This window comes from Poeciliopsis prolifica, unplaced genomic scaffold, assembly GCF_027474105.1.
Source record: "Poeciliopsis prolifica strain line A6 unplaced genomic scaffold, Auburn_PproV2 SCAFFOLD014, whole genome shotgun sequence".
NCBI classification, from domain to species: Eukaryota; Metazoa; Chordata; class Actinopteri; order Cyprinodontiformes; family Poeciliidae; genus Poeciliopsis; species Poeciliopsis prolifica.
Window position 1 is genome coordinate 6,852,037 of NW_026562389.1, and position 15,364 is coordinate 6,867,400.

General features: G+C 38.7%; 1 protein-coding gene, 1 long non-coding RNA gene and 1 pseudogene across 2 annotated transcripts; 1 reads left to right on the forward strand and 2 right to left on the reverse strand.

Annotated features, from left to right (window-relative positions):
- Window positions 1-132: 132 nt before the first annotated feature.
- On the reverse strand, window positions 133-5,163 carry LOC129365777 (UDP-glucuronosyltransferase 2A2-like; annotated as a pseudogene).
- Window positions 5,010-10,954, forward strand: LOC129365781 (uncharacterized). The gene is made up of 3 exons (XR_008606553.1): window positions 5,010-5,332; window positions 8,979-9,136; window positions 10,866-10,954. It is a non-coding gene; the product is annotated as an uncharacterized LOC129365781 (long non-coding RNA).
- tal2 (T-cell acute lymphocytic leukemia 2) lies at window positions 9,814-12,578 on the reverse strand. The gene is made up of 2 exons (XM_055039252.1): window positions 12,358-12,578; window positions 9,814-11,201 (listed from the first exon to the last, which is right to left on the reverse strand). The coding sequence occupies exons 1-2, from the start codon at window positions 12,516-12,518 to the stop codon at window positions 10,859-10,861; spliced, it is 504 nt and encodes a 167-aa protein (XP_054895227.1). The 5' UTR covers window positions 12,519-12,578; the 3' UTR covers window positions 9,814-10,858.
- Between the last annotated feature and the right edge of the window lie 2,786 nt (window positions 12,579-15,364).

Sequence of the window (15,364 nt, forward strand, 5' to 3'; positions counted from 1 at the left end):
GGTAACTGTAGACACACCTCTAATTCAAGGAAAAGAGGTGTGTATTTTGCTGACGTTTAATGAGGAGAAAGTTGAATCTGGCTTACGTCACCTTTGTGCGATTGTCAAATTTTAAGGTGTGGTGGAAGCTAGAGTGAACCTTATTTGTCTACCTTTTTTCTCTTTGAGTCTTGAATTTTTTAAAGATTTGATGGCAATGCACATGAAAACCACAGTTTTCATCCTTTTACTGGAAAAACAACTGGCCCAAAAATGCCCTTGTTGGACCTTTTAGAACTAGTTGTAATACACTGTTTAGTTTTTATGCACAAGAAGAGTTTCGTCAGTGTACTAGTCATTATTTGTCAAAGGCCTCTCTGTACTGATAGTATTATTTTGATTATTTATAAAGTAAGAATCCTTTAGATTTTTTCATGATGGCTCTAAATACTGATTAGTGATTTCATAAACTTTAAATCTGGCTGTTTTTGTTAAGTTGAATCATCACGTTTGAAACTTGAAAGTGACAATGGATTCAGTAGTGCGGTGGTGATGGGTCATCTGCAGCTGGACGTGTACTGGTTAAACTGGGGGGCGTCAGATGAAGCCCAGCTTTGATGCTTGTGTTGTCTTGCTGAAAACCACGTGACTGACAACAAACGGTGCTTCACAGTTCAAGGGTCACGTGACTGCTTCATATTTGCGTGTTTGTTTTCAAAATAAAAGCATGATGAGCCGTGCTGCTTCATGGGTTATTGTATTTGATCGCTCATCAGAGGAGTATTTGTCTTCAGCAGTGGCTGAAATAAAAGGAACCTTTTTTAGTTCATGTATATTAACGATTTTGTTGATGGCACTCATCAAAATGTAATATTTGTTTCCGGTTTTACATTATATTTGTGTTTTTTATTATGTCAAGCGCTTTGAAACCACATTGCTGCTGAAACGTGCAACACAAATAAACTTTATTGAAATGGAGCCAGCAAGAAGAAAAACTCTGACATTTGGGAAGACTTTGACATGATCGCTCACAAGACTCTTAAATAAAAAGAATTAACCCTCCACCTCCAAAATGATCACTTTCTTGAAATTTCTACTATTTCTTTATTCTGCACAAATATCTTAGTCTTGCACGGCAGAAACAGACTTAAAATTCTCGCCTGATGAGTAAAAATATAGGGATCAGAGAGACAACTAGGAATCCAAGAAAAAGATAATTTTTGACGAATTTTACTTTTTCAGGAGGCAAATCAAATCTCAAAGAATACTGTGTGCCCCAACAAGAACCGCATACTGAGGAACACTAAAATTAGACATTTATTTGTTAATAAATGTCTATTGTCAAATCAGTCGATGACAAAAGAAAACAGCCACTGACAGTCAAGATATACCAGGATTGGCTACAAATAATTTTAATAACTAAAAAAGATTAGTTAAATAGGATTTAATTGACTTTACTGTTAATGGCTTGTGGTCTTTTATTAACAATAAAAGCAAATTCTTATAATCGCTAAAGTGCGACATCATTTCACATTTGTTTACCTTTCGTGAAGAAGGAAGTGGAACTCTGAGTCTTCTTCTGAGATTCTCACTTTTTGTTAGAATTTCCTGGTTCAGCGCCACCACAGGTGAAGGTGGGGAACAGGTTTTATTTAAATGTTCGGTTTATTTGACGCAGCCGACAATTTAACAAACGTTGCAGTTTTGGTCCCCAGTCAAACCAAGTCTACTGCACTGTCAGGTGTGAAAGCACCCGACATCTAAACCTGTTTGCTGTCAAGAGGCATTCTAGGTTGGGTTCAATGGCATCACAGGAAACATAGTGGTGGCAGAATCATACTTGAATTGGCCTGAATTTGAGAAATGCTGGACAGAGAATAACAAAAAGTACAAAAAAATTCGTGAGAATACTTATTTTTATGTGTCCTCCATCCTGATGTTAAATTTGTATAAATTTAAAACTGCAATTCCATGAACACCTCAAAATACTTTATTATGTTAGAAAAGCACCTGAACAGTGTACCTCGCTTCAGTCTGTTATTCTGCTTTTCTCTGTCTGTTTTCTGCTGCAGCATCTCTTGAAACAGAATCTGTAACTCTTGAAGAGGATGAAGATGAGGAGCAGATCTATAACAAGGAACAAGGCTAGGATGTCCAGGTTGTGGTACTGGTACCAGGTGAGTTCGTGGGCCTGGACCCTCAGGTGTTTGGCTCCTTTGTTCCTCATGGTGAACTCGATCCAAAAGACCGCCTCGTCTCGAGGACTCATGGGTCTGTCATGGTGGATTCTAGACAGTCGCATCATGTTTTCCTTGTACCTGTGGATGACGAGGGAAAATAAATAACTTAGCTGTATACATTATGCTTTACCTTAAGTTCTTCTGTCCAAAACTATTCTTTGTATCTTTTTTCAAAGGTCTCAAGTTAATGAGCATCTTGTCCCAAAATTGAAAGAAAAAATTATCTGGAAAATCATTTAACTGTATTAACAGTTTAACTGTTACACATTAACAATTTAGTTCAACTGTTATTAAATTGTTAATGTGGACCGCACAAAATAATTTCAAGGGTCATAAATGGTCCACGGACCCCTGTTGTACATGCTACATCTGTTTACAACATAACTCCATGGCAATTCTTACATTTGTCCATCAAGAATAAATAATGTATGTTTTGTTACCATACATATGATAAATGTCGCATAAGGAAAAAAAACGACTTACGATTTATTTTTGATGACCATGTTTACGGCATCTCTGAGGCTCTCATTTGTTATAAAGTTAAATTGAACAGTGACTGCAGCTCCTTTGGCCTCCATGTGCACCATGTTGTCTGGCTGGTCACCAAACATGGGGATTCCCACCATGGGAACGCCGTGGTAGATGGCCTCATAAATCCCGTTTGTCCCACCATGAGTGATGAAAGCTTTGGTTTTAGGATGACCTGGTAGAAAACATTAGGAGTTAATTTTTATATAAATTATGCTGGATGAAAAGCTAGTTAGGCTCACATAAAGTTGTTTTTTAGAGGCATAAATCCACATATTTACATTTCTTCTGAGATACTTCTATGCATCAAAATAATAAATTTTTAGAAAAAGGGAATTTAGAAAAAAAGTTAGCAATGTTAACAAATGTTGCAATGGGGCATTTCTGGGTGTTTCGGTTGTCATTGTTTATTTTAACATTAATGATGCTAAAATGTGATGGATGCTATTATTTACCCACCCAGCAGGTCGTTCTGTGGGATCCAGTCGTATATTCTGGTGTTTGATCCCAGAGTCTGGGGTTTCTGGCCACTGTATCTCCACAGCACCTAAAAATGGTCAAAACTGGTTTTATGATTTGATATATTATTATTTTAAAACAAAGTATAAGTCATCCATATCTTGATTTTTGGGATATTCTACATATTTAAAAGTTTACTTTGTCAGAAACACAGATTGAACCATGGCAACACACCCAGACCATTGGGAACTTTCGCCCTGCACCTCCTTTGAAAGCTTAATGGATCACAAAATAAATGCAAATTTTTCACCAGGCGGTTTTGGACTGACTTTACAGGTGACTCTTTGTTACTTCTATTCATTGCTTTTTGAAGATCATTTAGATTTTGAACCATTATGCTAAATGGTTCAATCAAATTATTTAATCTGATCATCTTTACAACCTGTTGGATTATCAGACATTTCTGCAGTTTTAAACCATTATCAGTTGCAGGTTGGTTGGCGCTTCACCCCTGTGTTTTGTTTGCTTTGTTTTGTGGTAGTTTGAAAATATTTAATGTTTTATTTTCAGTAGGTATTTTTTACCCAGCATACCAAATCTTTTATTGGTTTTGATTGTTTATTGGTTTGAGTTCTACCTCCTGTCGCCGAAGTTTCTTGTAAGAAACCTTTTACATCCTTTTTTTTTATCATCTTGACACTTTGTTACCTCTCCTGACCCTGAGCAGAGTTTGATTGTTACGTGGATTTTCTTGACCTTTTGTGGAAGCTGAGCGAGCGCTGAGGCGATCATGTTCGCCTTTTCTGTGGATACGTTCTTGACCATCGATCCTAAAGAGAAGACAACAATACCAGCATCTCCTGAGCTTTGGACAAACTTTTCCATTTCCTGTAAAAAAGTAATATATTCAGTCATTGAGCCAGTTAGGATTTAAATTCTGTATTCTGTTGGCTGGTTGTTTAGTTCAAGTCTTTAAGCAACTTTTGAATTGATGGATTATAACCACACCTCTGGCAAAGGTTTAGCTGGTTTGCAGTGAATCCCTCCAACAAACTTAAAGTTGGGAAGGAGTGGACGAGGAAAATCAAAATCCCAGTAGGTTCTCAGCAGCCAGATATCCGCCTTTCCCACCAACTCACAGGCACTGGTGGGTGTTCCTGATACAGTAGACACAACAAAAGGCAAAGATTTTTTAAGTTTTCAATTTTTTTTCAAAACGAATAGTCTGGAATTACAAATGGGTTTCTCACCTTTGATTTCAGAAAAATATTCGTCAATATCTTTCAACATGAACAGTTTTATTACAACGTCCTGCAGAGCATAGAAGAGGACGTGAACAGTCTCTCTGAGAAGTTCATCTTATCTGTGAGTTTGCTCATAGCAGCCGGAACGAAGGACGGTGGCGCAGGAAGCTGACCACACATCCTCTCAGCATTATGAGCCGAGGAAAAACGCAAAGAAAGGACGAGAGGAATGCTTAAAATATCGGCAGTCAGGTAACTTCCGCTGTAGATTGCATCAGCAAATAACACATCGTAGTTTCCCTCCTTCAGCTTCGTCATGATGGTTTCTGATTTCACAACCCCATCTAAGAATTTAAGAGAAAGCTGTATGTTTTTCTTCATTAAATCTAAAAAATGTGTATAAATCTCAAAGGAGTTCTTGAACTCCATCTCATATATGGAGAAGTGAATAATGTCTTCAAAATTCTTTTCTAAATCTTCTACTGAGACATCGACGTCAAAAGGTTCGTACTGGAAGCGAGACGGTTCGCTGCTGTTCATGAACATCGACGCGCTCGGGATCAGAACCGTCACCTGGTGTCCTCTGTCCACCAGTGTTTCCAGTACCGATTTCATGTTCATCCAGTGGCTGGCCTCAGTGTACCACCATTTGAGTTTTCTGCATCACAAAGTAGCAGCAGGACGCAGACAGAGAGACGCAGCTCCATGGAGGCTGTGTGTGTAAATAAACCAGCTGCGGTCTTTGTAACAGCTGTATCTTAAAGGTACTGATTAACTAAATGAACTTTGACCTTCTGTGCTTTGTACAAATTAAGCAAGATAATAGGCTCACTCCATAAAAACTGTTGTAAATAAAAGGCAAATACATAGCACCGTGAGTAGGTGAGTGTTTTCAATTTCTAACTGAATAATATTGGAAAATCATAATCCAGTGTCGGTCAGAGGCAACCATATCTGCCAGCGCTCAGTGTTTGTTCTAACTAGAAGAAGAGTCTTTTATATCGGTGTTGCCAATGAGAGGTGTCACACCGCTGTATCTCAGCACAGCTGTGGGAATCTTCAGCCTGGATTAGGTGAGCAGCATTGTAAGTCTTCAGGGTGTTCAATGAATGTTTTCATCCTCGGACTTGCCCTCCAGTCAGAAGTGTTTACTCAGTTTGACTGTTTCAGATTAGAGCCAAAGAGGAGGCGGAAACCCAAGATGCACCAGCAGAGAGTTGCTGAAAAAGATGAAACAATGACGAAGGAAACGCACGGTGGTTATAGTGTGACGTTAACTTCTTTACTGTCGCTTTGTTGGAGGGATTCACTGCAAACCAGCTAAAGCTTTCATGAGGACACTGATGCCATCAAGACAGTTCAGATCAAATCTTGGAATAAATATTTGAGGATTTCTAAGACTTTCAGTAATAAATTATTTTTCTTTTCTTTTTATAAATAATCCATCATTTTAAACAGTCATTTGGACATTTCTAAACATCCAAATGACTGTTCCATCCCCAAGACGGACTAGGAGCAGTGTTGTATAGTAACGAAGTAAAAATACTTCACTACTTTACCTAAGTATATTTTGGAGTACATTATACTTTCCTCAAGTAAGAAAATTTTTGATAACTTTCACTTTTACTTCAATATATTTCCGAACTTAATTGTATACGTGTAACTTTTAGTTACACGTTTCAAAAAAGCGAGAGAGAAACGCAAATGTTTTGATTCCAACCTACTGATTCACTGCAACAAAGCAACAAAGGTAAAAATTTTTTTTTACCTTTTGTGGAAGTTGAGCGAGCACTGAGGTGATCATGTTCGCTTTCTCTGTGGTGAGGTTCTTGATCATTGATCCTAAAGAGAAAACAACAATCCCAGCATCTCCAGCGCTCTGGACAAACGTTTCCATTTTCTGCAAAATAACTAAATTTTTCAGTCAATAGGCCAGTTAGTTGGCTTTTATTCTGTATTTTGGTTGTGATTATTTCAAAACTTAAGGTAACGTTTGAATTGGTGGATTATAACCCCACCTTTTGTAATGGCTTAGCTGGTTTGCAGTGAATCCCTCCAACAAACTTAAAGTTGGGGAAGAGTGGACGAGGAAAATCTAAATCCCAGTAGGTTCTCAGCAGCCAGATATCCACCTTTCCCATCAACTCACAGGCACTGGTGGGTGTTCCTGATATAGCGGACACAACAAAAAGCAAAGGTTTTAAAGTTTCTATTTTGTTTTAGAAAAAAAGCTGTGCACTTCATCCCCCTCATTAAAATTGTAGATTCCCTTATGACGCTGGATTCAGGGGCGGCTGGAAAAACAATGGCTATTTGAATACTGAATTCAATCCCTGTTGAGCGAGTCAGCATCCATTCACACCGCGAATATCTTCCGTTCTCATTCCTACACCTCCCCCTGGTGGGACACAGCAACCTGAGATGAAAACAGCAAAATATCTTGATTTCTGATTTATTTTAATTTCATTTTCATAGGAATTTACCATGCATTTGCTCACATTCCTGCTGCTTCCTCTGCCTCCTTTGCACCACTTGCTGAGGGTTACAGAGTGTTGCCTTTTGAAGTAGACATTTGCATAATCAGATTAGGATGCGTGATTGTCTCTGTGTGCCCCCTGTTTCCTTCACAGGGTGCTCCAGAAGAGAGAGGGTGCTGTCCAGCCCAACAATGGAGGACTCCCCTCCTCTGGCAGCGGACACGCAGCCCTTGCACCTGCATCTTCCGCTCCCACGTCGCAGGTCGATTACAGCCGCGGTTCAGCCTCGGACCCGCTGAGATTGGGAGGAGGGGGAGGAGAGCGGCTCGAGTGCCGAGATGGGAGAGGAAGGGCAGGGGTTGAGCTGAGATATTTAAACATGCAAAGGGTGAATTGGCTTTAAGGGGATAAAGAGCTCAGGGCCTATCGGCTGGCGCCCAGCTCCAGAAACGCTCTCTTTATGGAGCCGGGAGAGCGTGGGGCTGCCTGCGCCGATCTGCTCCATTGTGATAACGGATTCAGACAGCATGCCAGACACTGATAAGGAAATGTGCTCTCAATAGATGATTACCCGCATGCTCACGAAGGAATAGTCAATCAGGAAGATGCGGAGGGAGTGAGAGGCATGCAGATTTGTTATGTTTTTTTATTTACACATCAGGTTTTTCCTGTCTGTGCAGAAAAACCGTAATGTTCGGAGGAATCTGTAAATAAAGTGTTGTTATGACAGCATTTCCAGCTAATATTCCAATTTTCAAAGAAACTGCAAAGCTTATCACTGCAAAAACACAAAATCCTACCAAGTATTTTTGTCTAGTTTATAGTGAAAATATCTTAGTTCACTAAAAATGAGACAAAACTTACTTGGAAGCAACTTTTCAGCAATAAATAGGAGCTTGTTTTAGGTCAATTATTCCTCAGTATTGATGAAAAATGTCGAGTTAACTCATAACCAAACATTTTCACCATGTTTAAATTAAAAATAATCTACCAACACAACCAGTACATTATTCATCAGTATTAAGGGATTATTGACTTAAAATGTTCCTGAAAAGTCACTTATAAGTTTGTTTAGTTTTATTTCTACTGTACTAAAATATTTGCACTGGAAACCTGGCCAAAAATACTTGTGTAATAGTCTGTGTTACATGATTTTATTTATTTTTCAGGTCTGCACTGTAAAAACACAAGATCTTACCAAGTATTTTTAAGTTTAGTTTCTAGTGATAATATCTTAAAAAAGACTAAACTAACTTACAAGCTTCTATTTCAGCAAGAAGTAGAAGCAATAATAAATCTATATTATTGCTGAAATAGCAGTATTTTTAAATCACTTCACTTTATAGAGTGAGCTAAGTAAACCAGTAGTTTTTCATCAATATTAAGGAATTACTCACTTAAAACAAGCTTCTATGTCTTGCTGAAAAGTTACTTGTAATTTAGTTTTGTCTGATTTCAAGAGCACTTGAAATCAGTGCTCTTGATTTCAAGTAAAAATATGTATATATTTTTACTTATTTTACCATAAATACTTGGCAATATTTTGTGTTTTTCCAGTGTGACAAAGGATCAGCTGTCATTTCTCTCCAGTCGTTGAGTCCAGCTGGGCTCGGCTTCGTTTAGTCAGTTTGACTCCCCCGGTTGAAGCGGTTGGAGTCAGAGTAGTGTTTACTCTTCAGCTCAGTTAACCGCCATGTTTTGTCTGAGGATCGGCCACAAAAGATGTTTAAGCAACTAAATGTTCGCCGGGAGGCTGAAATGAACCGACTGCTGTCGTCAGTTCAGCCGTAAACAAGAGAGGAACTCAGAAAATCACAGATGTCTGAGGAAGCAGGTTTTCATTTTCATTATGGAAATTTTTCACTTTTCTGTAAAGGCAGCCTGGAAAAACCTGGAAATGTAGTTTCTGTAATGTGGATTAAATATCCATCCAAACAGTCAATATCCATTGAACGGGTCAATATCCATCCATCCAACTGATAGGTTCATTGTTTTATCTCTACATTTACATCATCCTGTCTAAATGACTTTTGTTTCTGTTTTTCTTCCAGGAATTCTTTTGTTTGCTCTCTGCGTTTATGACATCGTCTCTCCAGGAACGCCGTCTGCACAACGACCAACTGGACAGCGTCTGACTTCGGAGCGACCTCTGACCTCCGGGGTTACAAGTTAAGCGGGCACATCGAGCCGTTTCTCTGTCAGGCCTCTGGTCAGTGGACGAAGGGCAAAGGTCAGGCTTGTGTCCACATGGCTGCAGAGGAACAAACCTCTGAGCCTTGATGACACAAAGCAGCAGCTTTTCCTCTTTGCTTCAGTTACCAAAGTGTGACAATATATGCAGTCAAACTGGCAGCCATCTTGAAAAATGGCTGTGATCCTGAAATTCAAGTGGTTTTGCTTTTTGAAAATTCTGGAAATTACCTTCATAGTTTCTTTATTTCTGGTTAGTTGCAGAAAACAAACTAAGAAGGGGAAAAAATATTTTCTACAACTGTATTGAAGTAGGATGAATGTTTAATCGTAATTTATATAATAACTGCCAGGCTTTACAAAAAATTAGAAATTTACATTTCGATTAGGAGTCTATTTCAGATCGACTTGCACCAAGAGCAGAGAAATGACTCAGAGCTTAATATCAGAAACCATTTCTTAATGTTTTGTTTCATTATTGTGGGACATTTAGATAATTTAACCGTATTTCTAATTGACGCTTGAGGTGAAAACTTTGAACTCAAATACCTAGAATGTTATTTAGAAATGTGAGAAAATGTCTGGACATTTATAGCCTTAAAGTCTTGAATGTAATAAAAACTGGGTCAGTACTTCTGTCATTTACTGTGTTTCTGTGAGAATATTTCACAAAAAGCAAAAAGACAAACACCCAAATAATTAACAAATCCTTTATTGAATAAATAGTTAAAATAAATAAGATACTATGTGTCCACCAGTGAAGCAAAAATAAATTAGCAATGACATATAAGATTGATAATTTACACACTCGTCACAGTTAACAATCAGTTCATTATCTTTGGCCATCATATCACATGCGTATTTACAAAACAATTAATACAAAAACCCCAAAATTCCTTTGAAATCTAATGTTTGTGAGCAATGACTGAAAGCAGATTGTCAGTTTCATCCAAACATCAGAAATCAGTTGCTGAGTTTTGAGAAAGAGGAAGAAAAACAGGGAATCTGGTTTATCTGAAGCCTCAGAAACTCGATAAATGGAAAAAGGTCAGACAAGTTATTAGGGCTAAGAAATGATGAAATGAAATTCAGAGAATAAAGTCCTAATATTATGAGAGTAAAGTTGTACGAGAATAATCAAAATAATAAAATAGTGATAATTAAAACAAAGTCTCGAACAAAGTCATATTGTGACTTTATTCTGGTAATTCACAACTTTATTCTCATATTATTTTGAATTTATTTTCAATATTTTCCCTTTATTCTCAAAATATTAGCTATTCTCATATAATAGTGATTATTCCAGCATTACATTGACTTTAGTCTTGTAATTTTTTATTTTCATGGCCCTAGTGCTCTGTTGTTGATTGAGTTGTTGTATTTTAAAGGAAATAAAACAAAAAGTGCTCTTTTGCTGTCTGGAGATGTATCTGAGTCTTCACCTATTGCTCATTTAATCTAAATCAGAATCAGAAAATCCATAATCCTCCATTTTCCTCATTGGAAAACAAGGAATTTTTGCAAAATTAAATCAGTTCCAGCAACAAGGGATGCAAACATGGAGACACGAAGGGAACGTGGGACACTTCCATGCAGAAAACGTATAAATTACTCCTGGAAATTATATTTTATAAATAATCAGCATCGCTGGAGGGACTCTTCTCATCTTCCACAACACAAACAAGTTTTTATTCCCCCATTTAAAAAAAACAGTTTGAAAAGTCGTCCATGTTCTTCTCGTCTACCAGGCCTCGGAGCTGTCACTCCTGGATCCGGGCGACGGCGCCTCGGTGTCGCTGTTGGCGGTCCAGGTTTGGGGAGGCGAGTGCAGCCGCTCCATGTTGCCCTTCAGGAAGCTGAGCAGGGCGGTGGAGGAGTGGCCGGCCGGCTGGCCGCTCTGGCTCTCCAGCAGCTGCACCAGGAAGTTGATGTAGCGCATGGCCAGGCGCAGGATCTCGTTCTTGCTCAGCTTCTTCTCCGGAGGATGGGTGGGGATGAGCTTACGCAGCTCTGCGAAGGCCGTGTTGACGTTGTGCTGGCGCCAGCGCTCCCTGGTGTTGGTGAACACCTTCCTGGTCATGATGCTGGAAGGTAAATGGGATTGGATTAAGCTTTTGAACACAGTTTATTCATCTGTTTCAGATTGTAGGGGGGATTGATGCAATATTTATGCTTTTTGTAAAGATAACTTTAATCTTACCAAATATACAGCTCTGGACTAAATGAAGAGCCCACTGCACTGAATCCCATTAAAAACCTCCCAGTTATTCCACCAGATATTGGTTTCTGAACCAATTTATTTCAAGTTATTTGTAGAAACCAGACTGAAAATACTCAGTAAGACTTTGTGTTCTTGCAGCTTTACAGTGGCTTTAAATTTAGTATCAGACTAGAATGTGACTGTTTTCTGTTTGCATGTTTGGTTTCTGTTGGTACAAATTAGATTTTGCAACATTGAATCATATTAAGAACGAATTTCAGTTGAAGGATTATTTTATTCTTTTTAAGCAATTTTAGGAAATGTTGCAGAAACAGTGTGTGTCATTGCTTTATAGCTGATTTACGACCTGAATTTTTAATTTTAGACAGTTTTGTTGTTGATTGACTTCTTGTATCAGTTCTGCCGTCACGACTCTTGTACGAGAATAATTAAATAGATTTTTAATCTCAAGGAGTTTTTAAAATCCTGGTTAAATAAAAGTTGATAATAATTTATTGTGTATTTCTGTATCATGTGTCCAGTTTTTATACAAAGCACCTTTAGGTAAAATTTTCTTTAAATTTATGTAAATACATTCAATGTAATTTCAATTCAGTTTAATATACAAGTTAATTGAAATTATGTTAAGTATTTAGGTCTGAACAAATGCACTTTACAAGACAATTTGATGAAAGTAATCAAATTAATCTAAAAATATAGAGAAATTTTAAACTAAATCTTGGCTATAAATATGAATTCAATTTAAAAAAGAAGCATATTTTATATTTTTATCTTTGAAAATAGCATTTTTGTTCAATGTTCAGCCCTGATCTATGTGTAAGCTTTTGCAGAATATGATTTTTTTCAAATCATTATTCATGATCATTTAGTGAGAAATATTAAGTGAAAGTGTTTCATTTTTTTATTTTCAGCAGGCTTTCTTGCTGAAAAAGGTACATTTTCAAAAAAGCAAATATAATTTTCTCCCACTATTTCTTATAAATGACATCTATAAACAAAGCAAATATGAAATATCTGACCTGTTTGTGTAGAAATGTGCAGAAATCAGGAGGCAGGGCTTTCGTCCGCAGGTCTGGGAGTCCCTGGTTGAGGCTGCGCTCAGCAGAGCCTCCTCATCCTCACTGGATCCGGTGGAGCGAGAGGGAGGAAGAGGAGCCGGGGTGAGACGCGGCGCCTCCATCCCACCTTTTATAGCCGGGCGGCCCCATTGTGTGACGTGTGTCGTGGTGGCGTTTCATTGTGGTCGCTGCTCAGTCCCCACCTCCACCTCCTTTATTGTTATTGTGAATAAATTGATGTGAATTATGGATGTTGCTCCGTGGAGGTCGTGACTTTAGATGGTTTTAAATGATTTTATCAGGTTTTTGTGTTCAACTTTTAAAGTGACTGAAAGTAGGCCACCTTTAAGGTGATTGTTTGTGTCGTTTAATCCCTGAATGATCCCACTGAAGGTCATAAACTCCTATTGAGATGAAACTGAGACGTTCAGAACGTTCTCTTACTGTTCTGGACACTGATTCCTTTCTGCTCCTCTGACATTAGGTGTGGACGCCCTACCAGGAGAAAAACCTGCAGCTCTGCCTTTAAACTCAGCCTGATTGGCCCACAAAAGGTAAAAACACCACATGCAGATTGACAGTCGAACAATATGTGTTTTGTTATGACTAGGGTAATCTTGTTGAGCGATTCCAAGGGGCCACACATAAATTAGAGGAAACATGGAGGCCAGAGTCTGACTCCCATCTCAGCCGCCACTCCGCACTTCTTTTTTTTTTTTCCTTCAACCCCCGTTCAGATAAAATAACAAGTCCAGTTTAACCAATTGTCACAGTTTCTTTTTACACCCTTCAAGTGTTGTTTCAAAGACACAGCCTTCCAGAAAACCTTATGTGTGGAGTAGGAATTTACATAATCCGATTAGGCGGCGGGATTAGCCCAGGGCCTGGAGAACAGCCCCGATGGGGGCCGTTTGCTCTGAATCGCCCATTCATGGGTGCTGCTGCACGTCCGAGAGATTGCACCTGCAGGCCGCCGTCCGCCCCACTCAGGTCTGCACTCGGAGTCAGGTGGTTCAGTTTGGTGATGCAATGCACACAACCCTTCAAGGGCACGCCATCTTGATTGTTTACGTTTTCATTTGTAACATTTTGCACAACGAAGCCCTTCAACACTGGCTAATCTTTTCCACATTTTGTCAGGTTTCATCCACAATCTTCAGTGTGTTCAGATGGATTTTTAAAATGTGAGCACAACTGGTGGAGGATCTGAATGATTCGGCTGAAAAACTTTTGAAACCTTTCTTCTGGTTCATATAATATGAGGTCAGCAGCAACAGATGGTTAGTTATGTTGATCGCCAGATGTAAGAAATCCTCAGTATTATAAGACAAGTCTTTTTTTACTAAGATAATACGAATCATATCCTAAATATACAAGTATTTTTTCGAGATGCCTTGTGTGTTCCAGCCTATTTAGGACATTAGGGTACTGGTGTTGTGATCAATTTTGCTTTGTTTCGAACCGGAGAAATCCACTTCCGGCCCGCCATCTGAATTTCGTGCGTCATCCGGATCACGTGTCTGAAACCCAGCAATATTTACAAGTTTGAACAAAAAAGGGAACTAAGCATTAAGATCTGCAATGTGAACGTAACTAATAAAAAATTATTAGTTACATTTACAAAATGTAACTATGACAAAAATTTACTTTTAGGAGTGTTTTTACTCCTAAAAGTACTTTTTACTTTTGAGTAATTATTATGACTTATTATATCGCTTACTTGAGAAAAAATTCTGGATTTTCTACACTCTGAATGAAAAGCAAATTTTAAAGCAGATTTTATTAAAGTTTTTTTTTTTATAAAAAGAAATAAATTTGGAAAAATGTTCCTGTTTTTATATAAATAAAAATAATTGTCATTTTGGTCCTGAAAATACCAAAATTTTCACTTAATCTTTTGTTTTGTTCTATCTGATGATGTAACTTTAAAATATTAAATGATTTATAATTACTCAGTTACTCAGGATTTAAGTACTTTTAACAAATACATTGTATTTGAGTAAAAATATGTTGAAGCAGTACTACTTGAGTGTAACTGTTAGGTTCTCTGTCCTAAGCAGAGCAGAGAACTAAAGTGGTACCTTCATATTTCTCGGTTTCTTTAACTTTCGTTTGGTCCTGATCTGTAATCCGACCCGGAGGTCGTATTCCTCCAAGACTTGAAAACACACAGGTGACGGTTTAATTGCCATCTGCGATGAGCGATAACGGCGGCGTGACCTTTCCAGCTGAATCCAGAGTCGGACCCGGTCGGGTTTAAACAGCCTGTTAATTCCCACATTATCGCTGCCGGCCCATTCACTCCAGCGCTCAAATATGTTCAGGAACCATTACCGCACCATTAGGCCGTTGTTTACCTCGCCCTCAAAGAGAGACTCCGTTGACCACCCGACCAGCTGCTTTTGTTCCTGAGCAAGTAATAAAACGGAGCCATTCCTCTCTCTTTGTCCGGCCGCCGCTCGGAAGGCCGGGCCGAGGCGCAGAAAAGACGGCGGCGGGTTATTGATGGCGGCTCGGCGGTGGCTGGCCGGAGGCCGGGAGTCCCCAGGGCTCTTTGTCTGGGGATCATTCCTGGGGGAACTGGCTTCAGTCTGCTGGCTCGTGCAGATAAGCACTCTCTTCACACGCTGAGAGACCACGATAAGGGGATTGCTTCACTAAATTATATATAAAAAAGAATCCCCACCAATGGAGCTGCTAAAATGAGAGACTTTATCAGCGGAGATGGGAAAGACCCTCAATCCCAGCCCTCCGCCCATAAATCACTGCTTCCTCTGCCACTGAGCGCGCTCAAAAAATGAACGACCAACTGCAACTTTAACCATTTTAATTAGGGCTGCAGCCAACCACTGTTTCACTAATCGATTTAAGAATTGCATTACAAATGGGAAAATTCTGTAGATTTTTCATTTCACCACATAAGCTTTTTTATACAACCCTAGAAATGAATTTAAAGTGCTGATAAAAA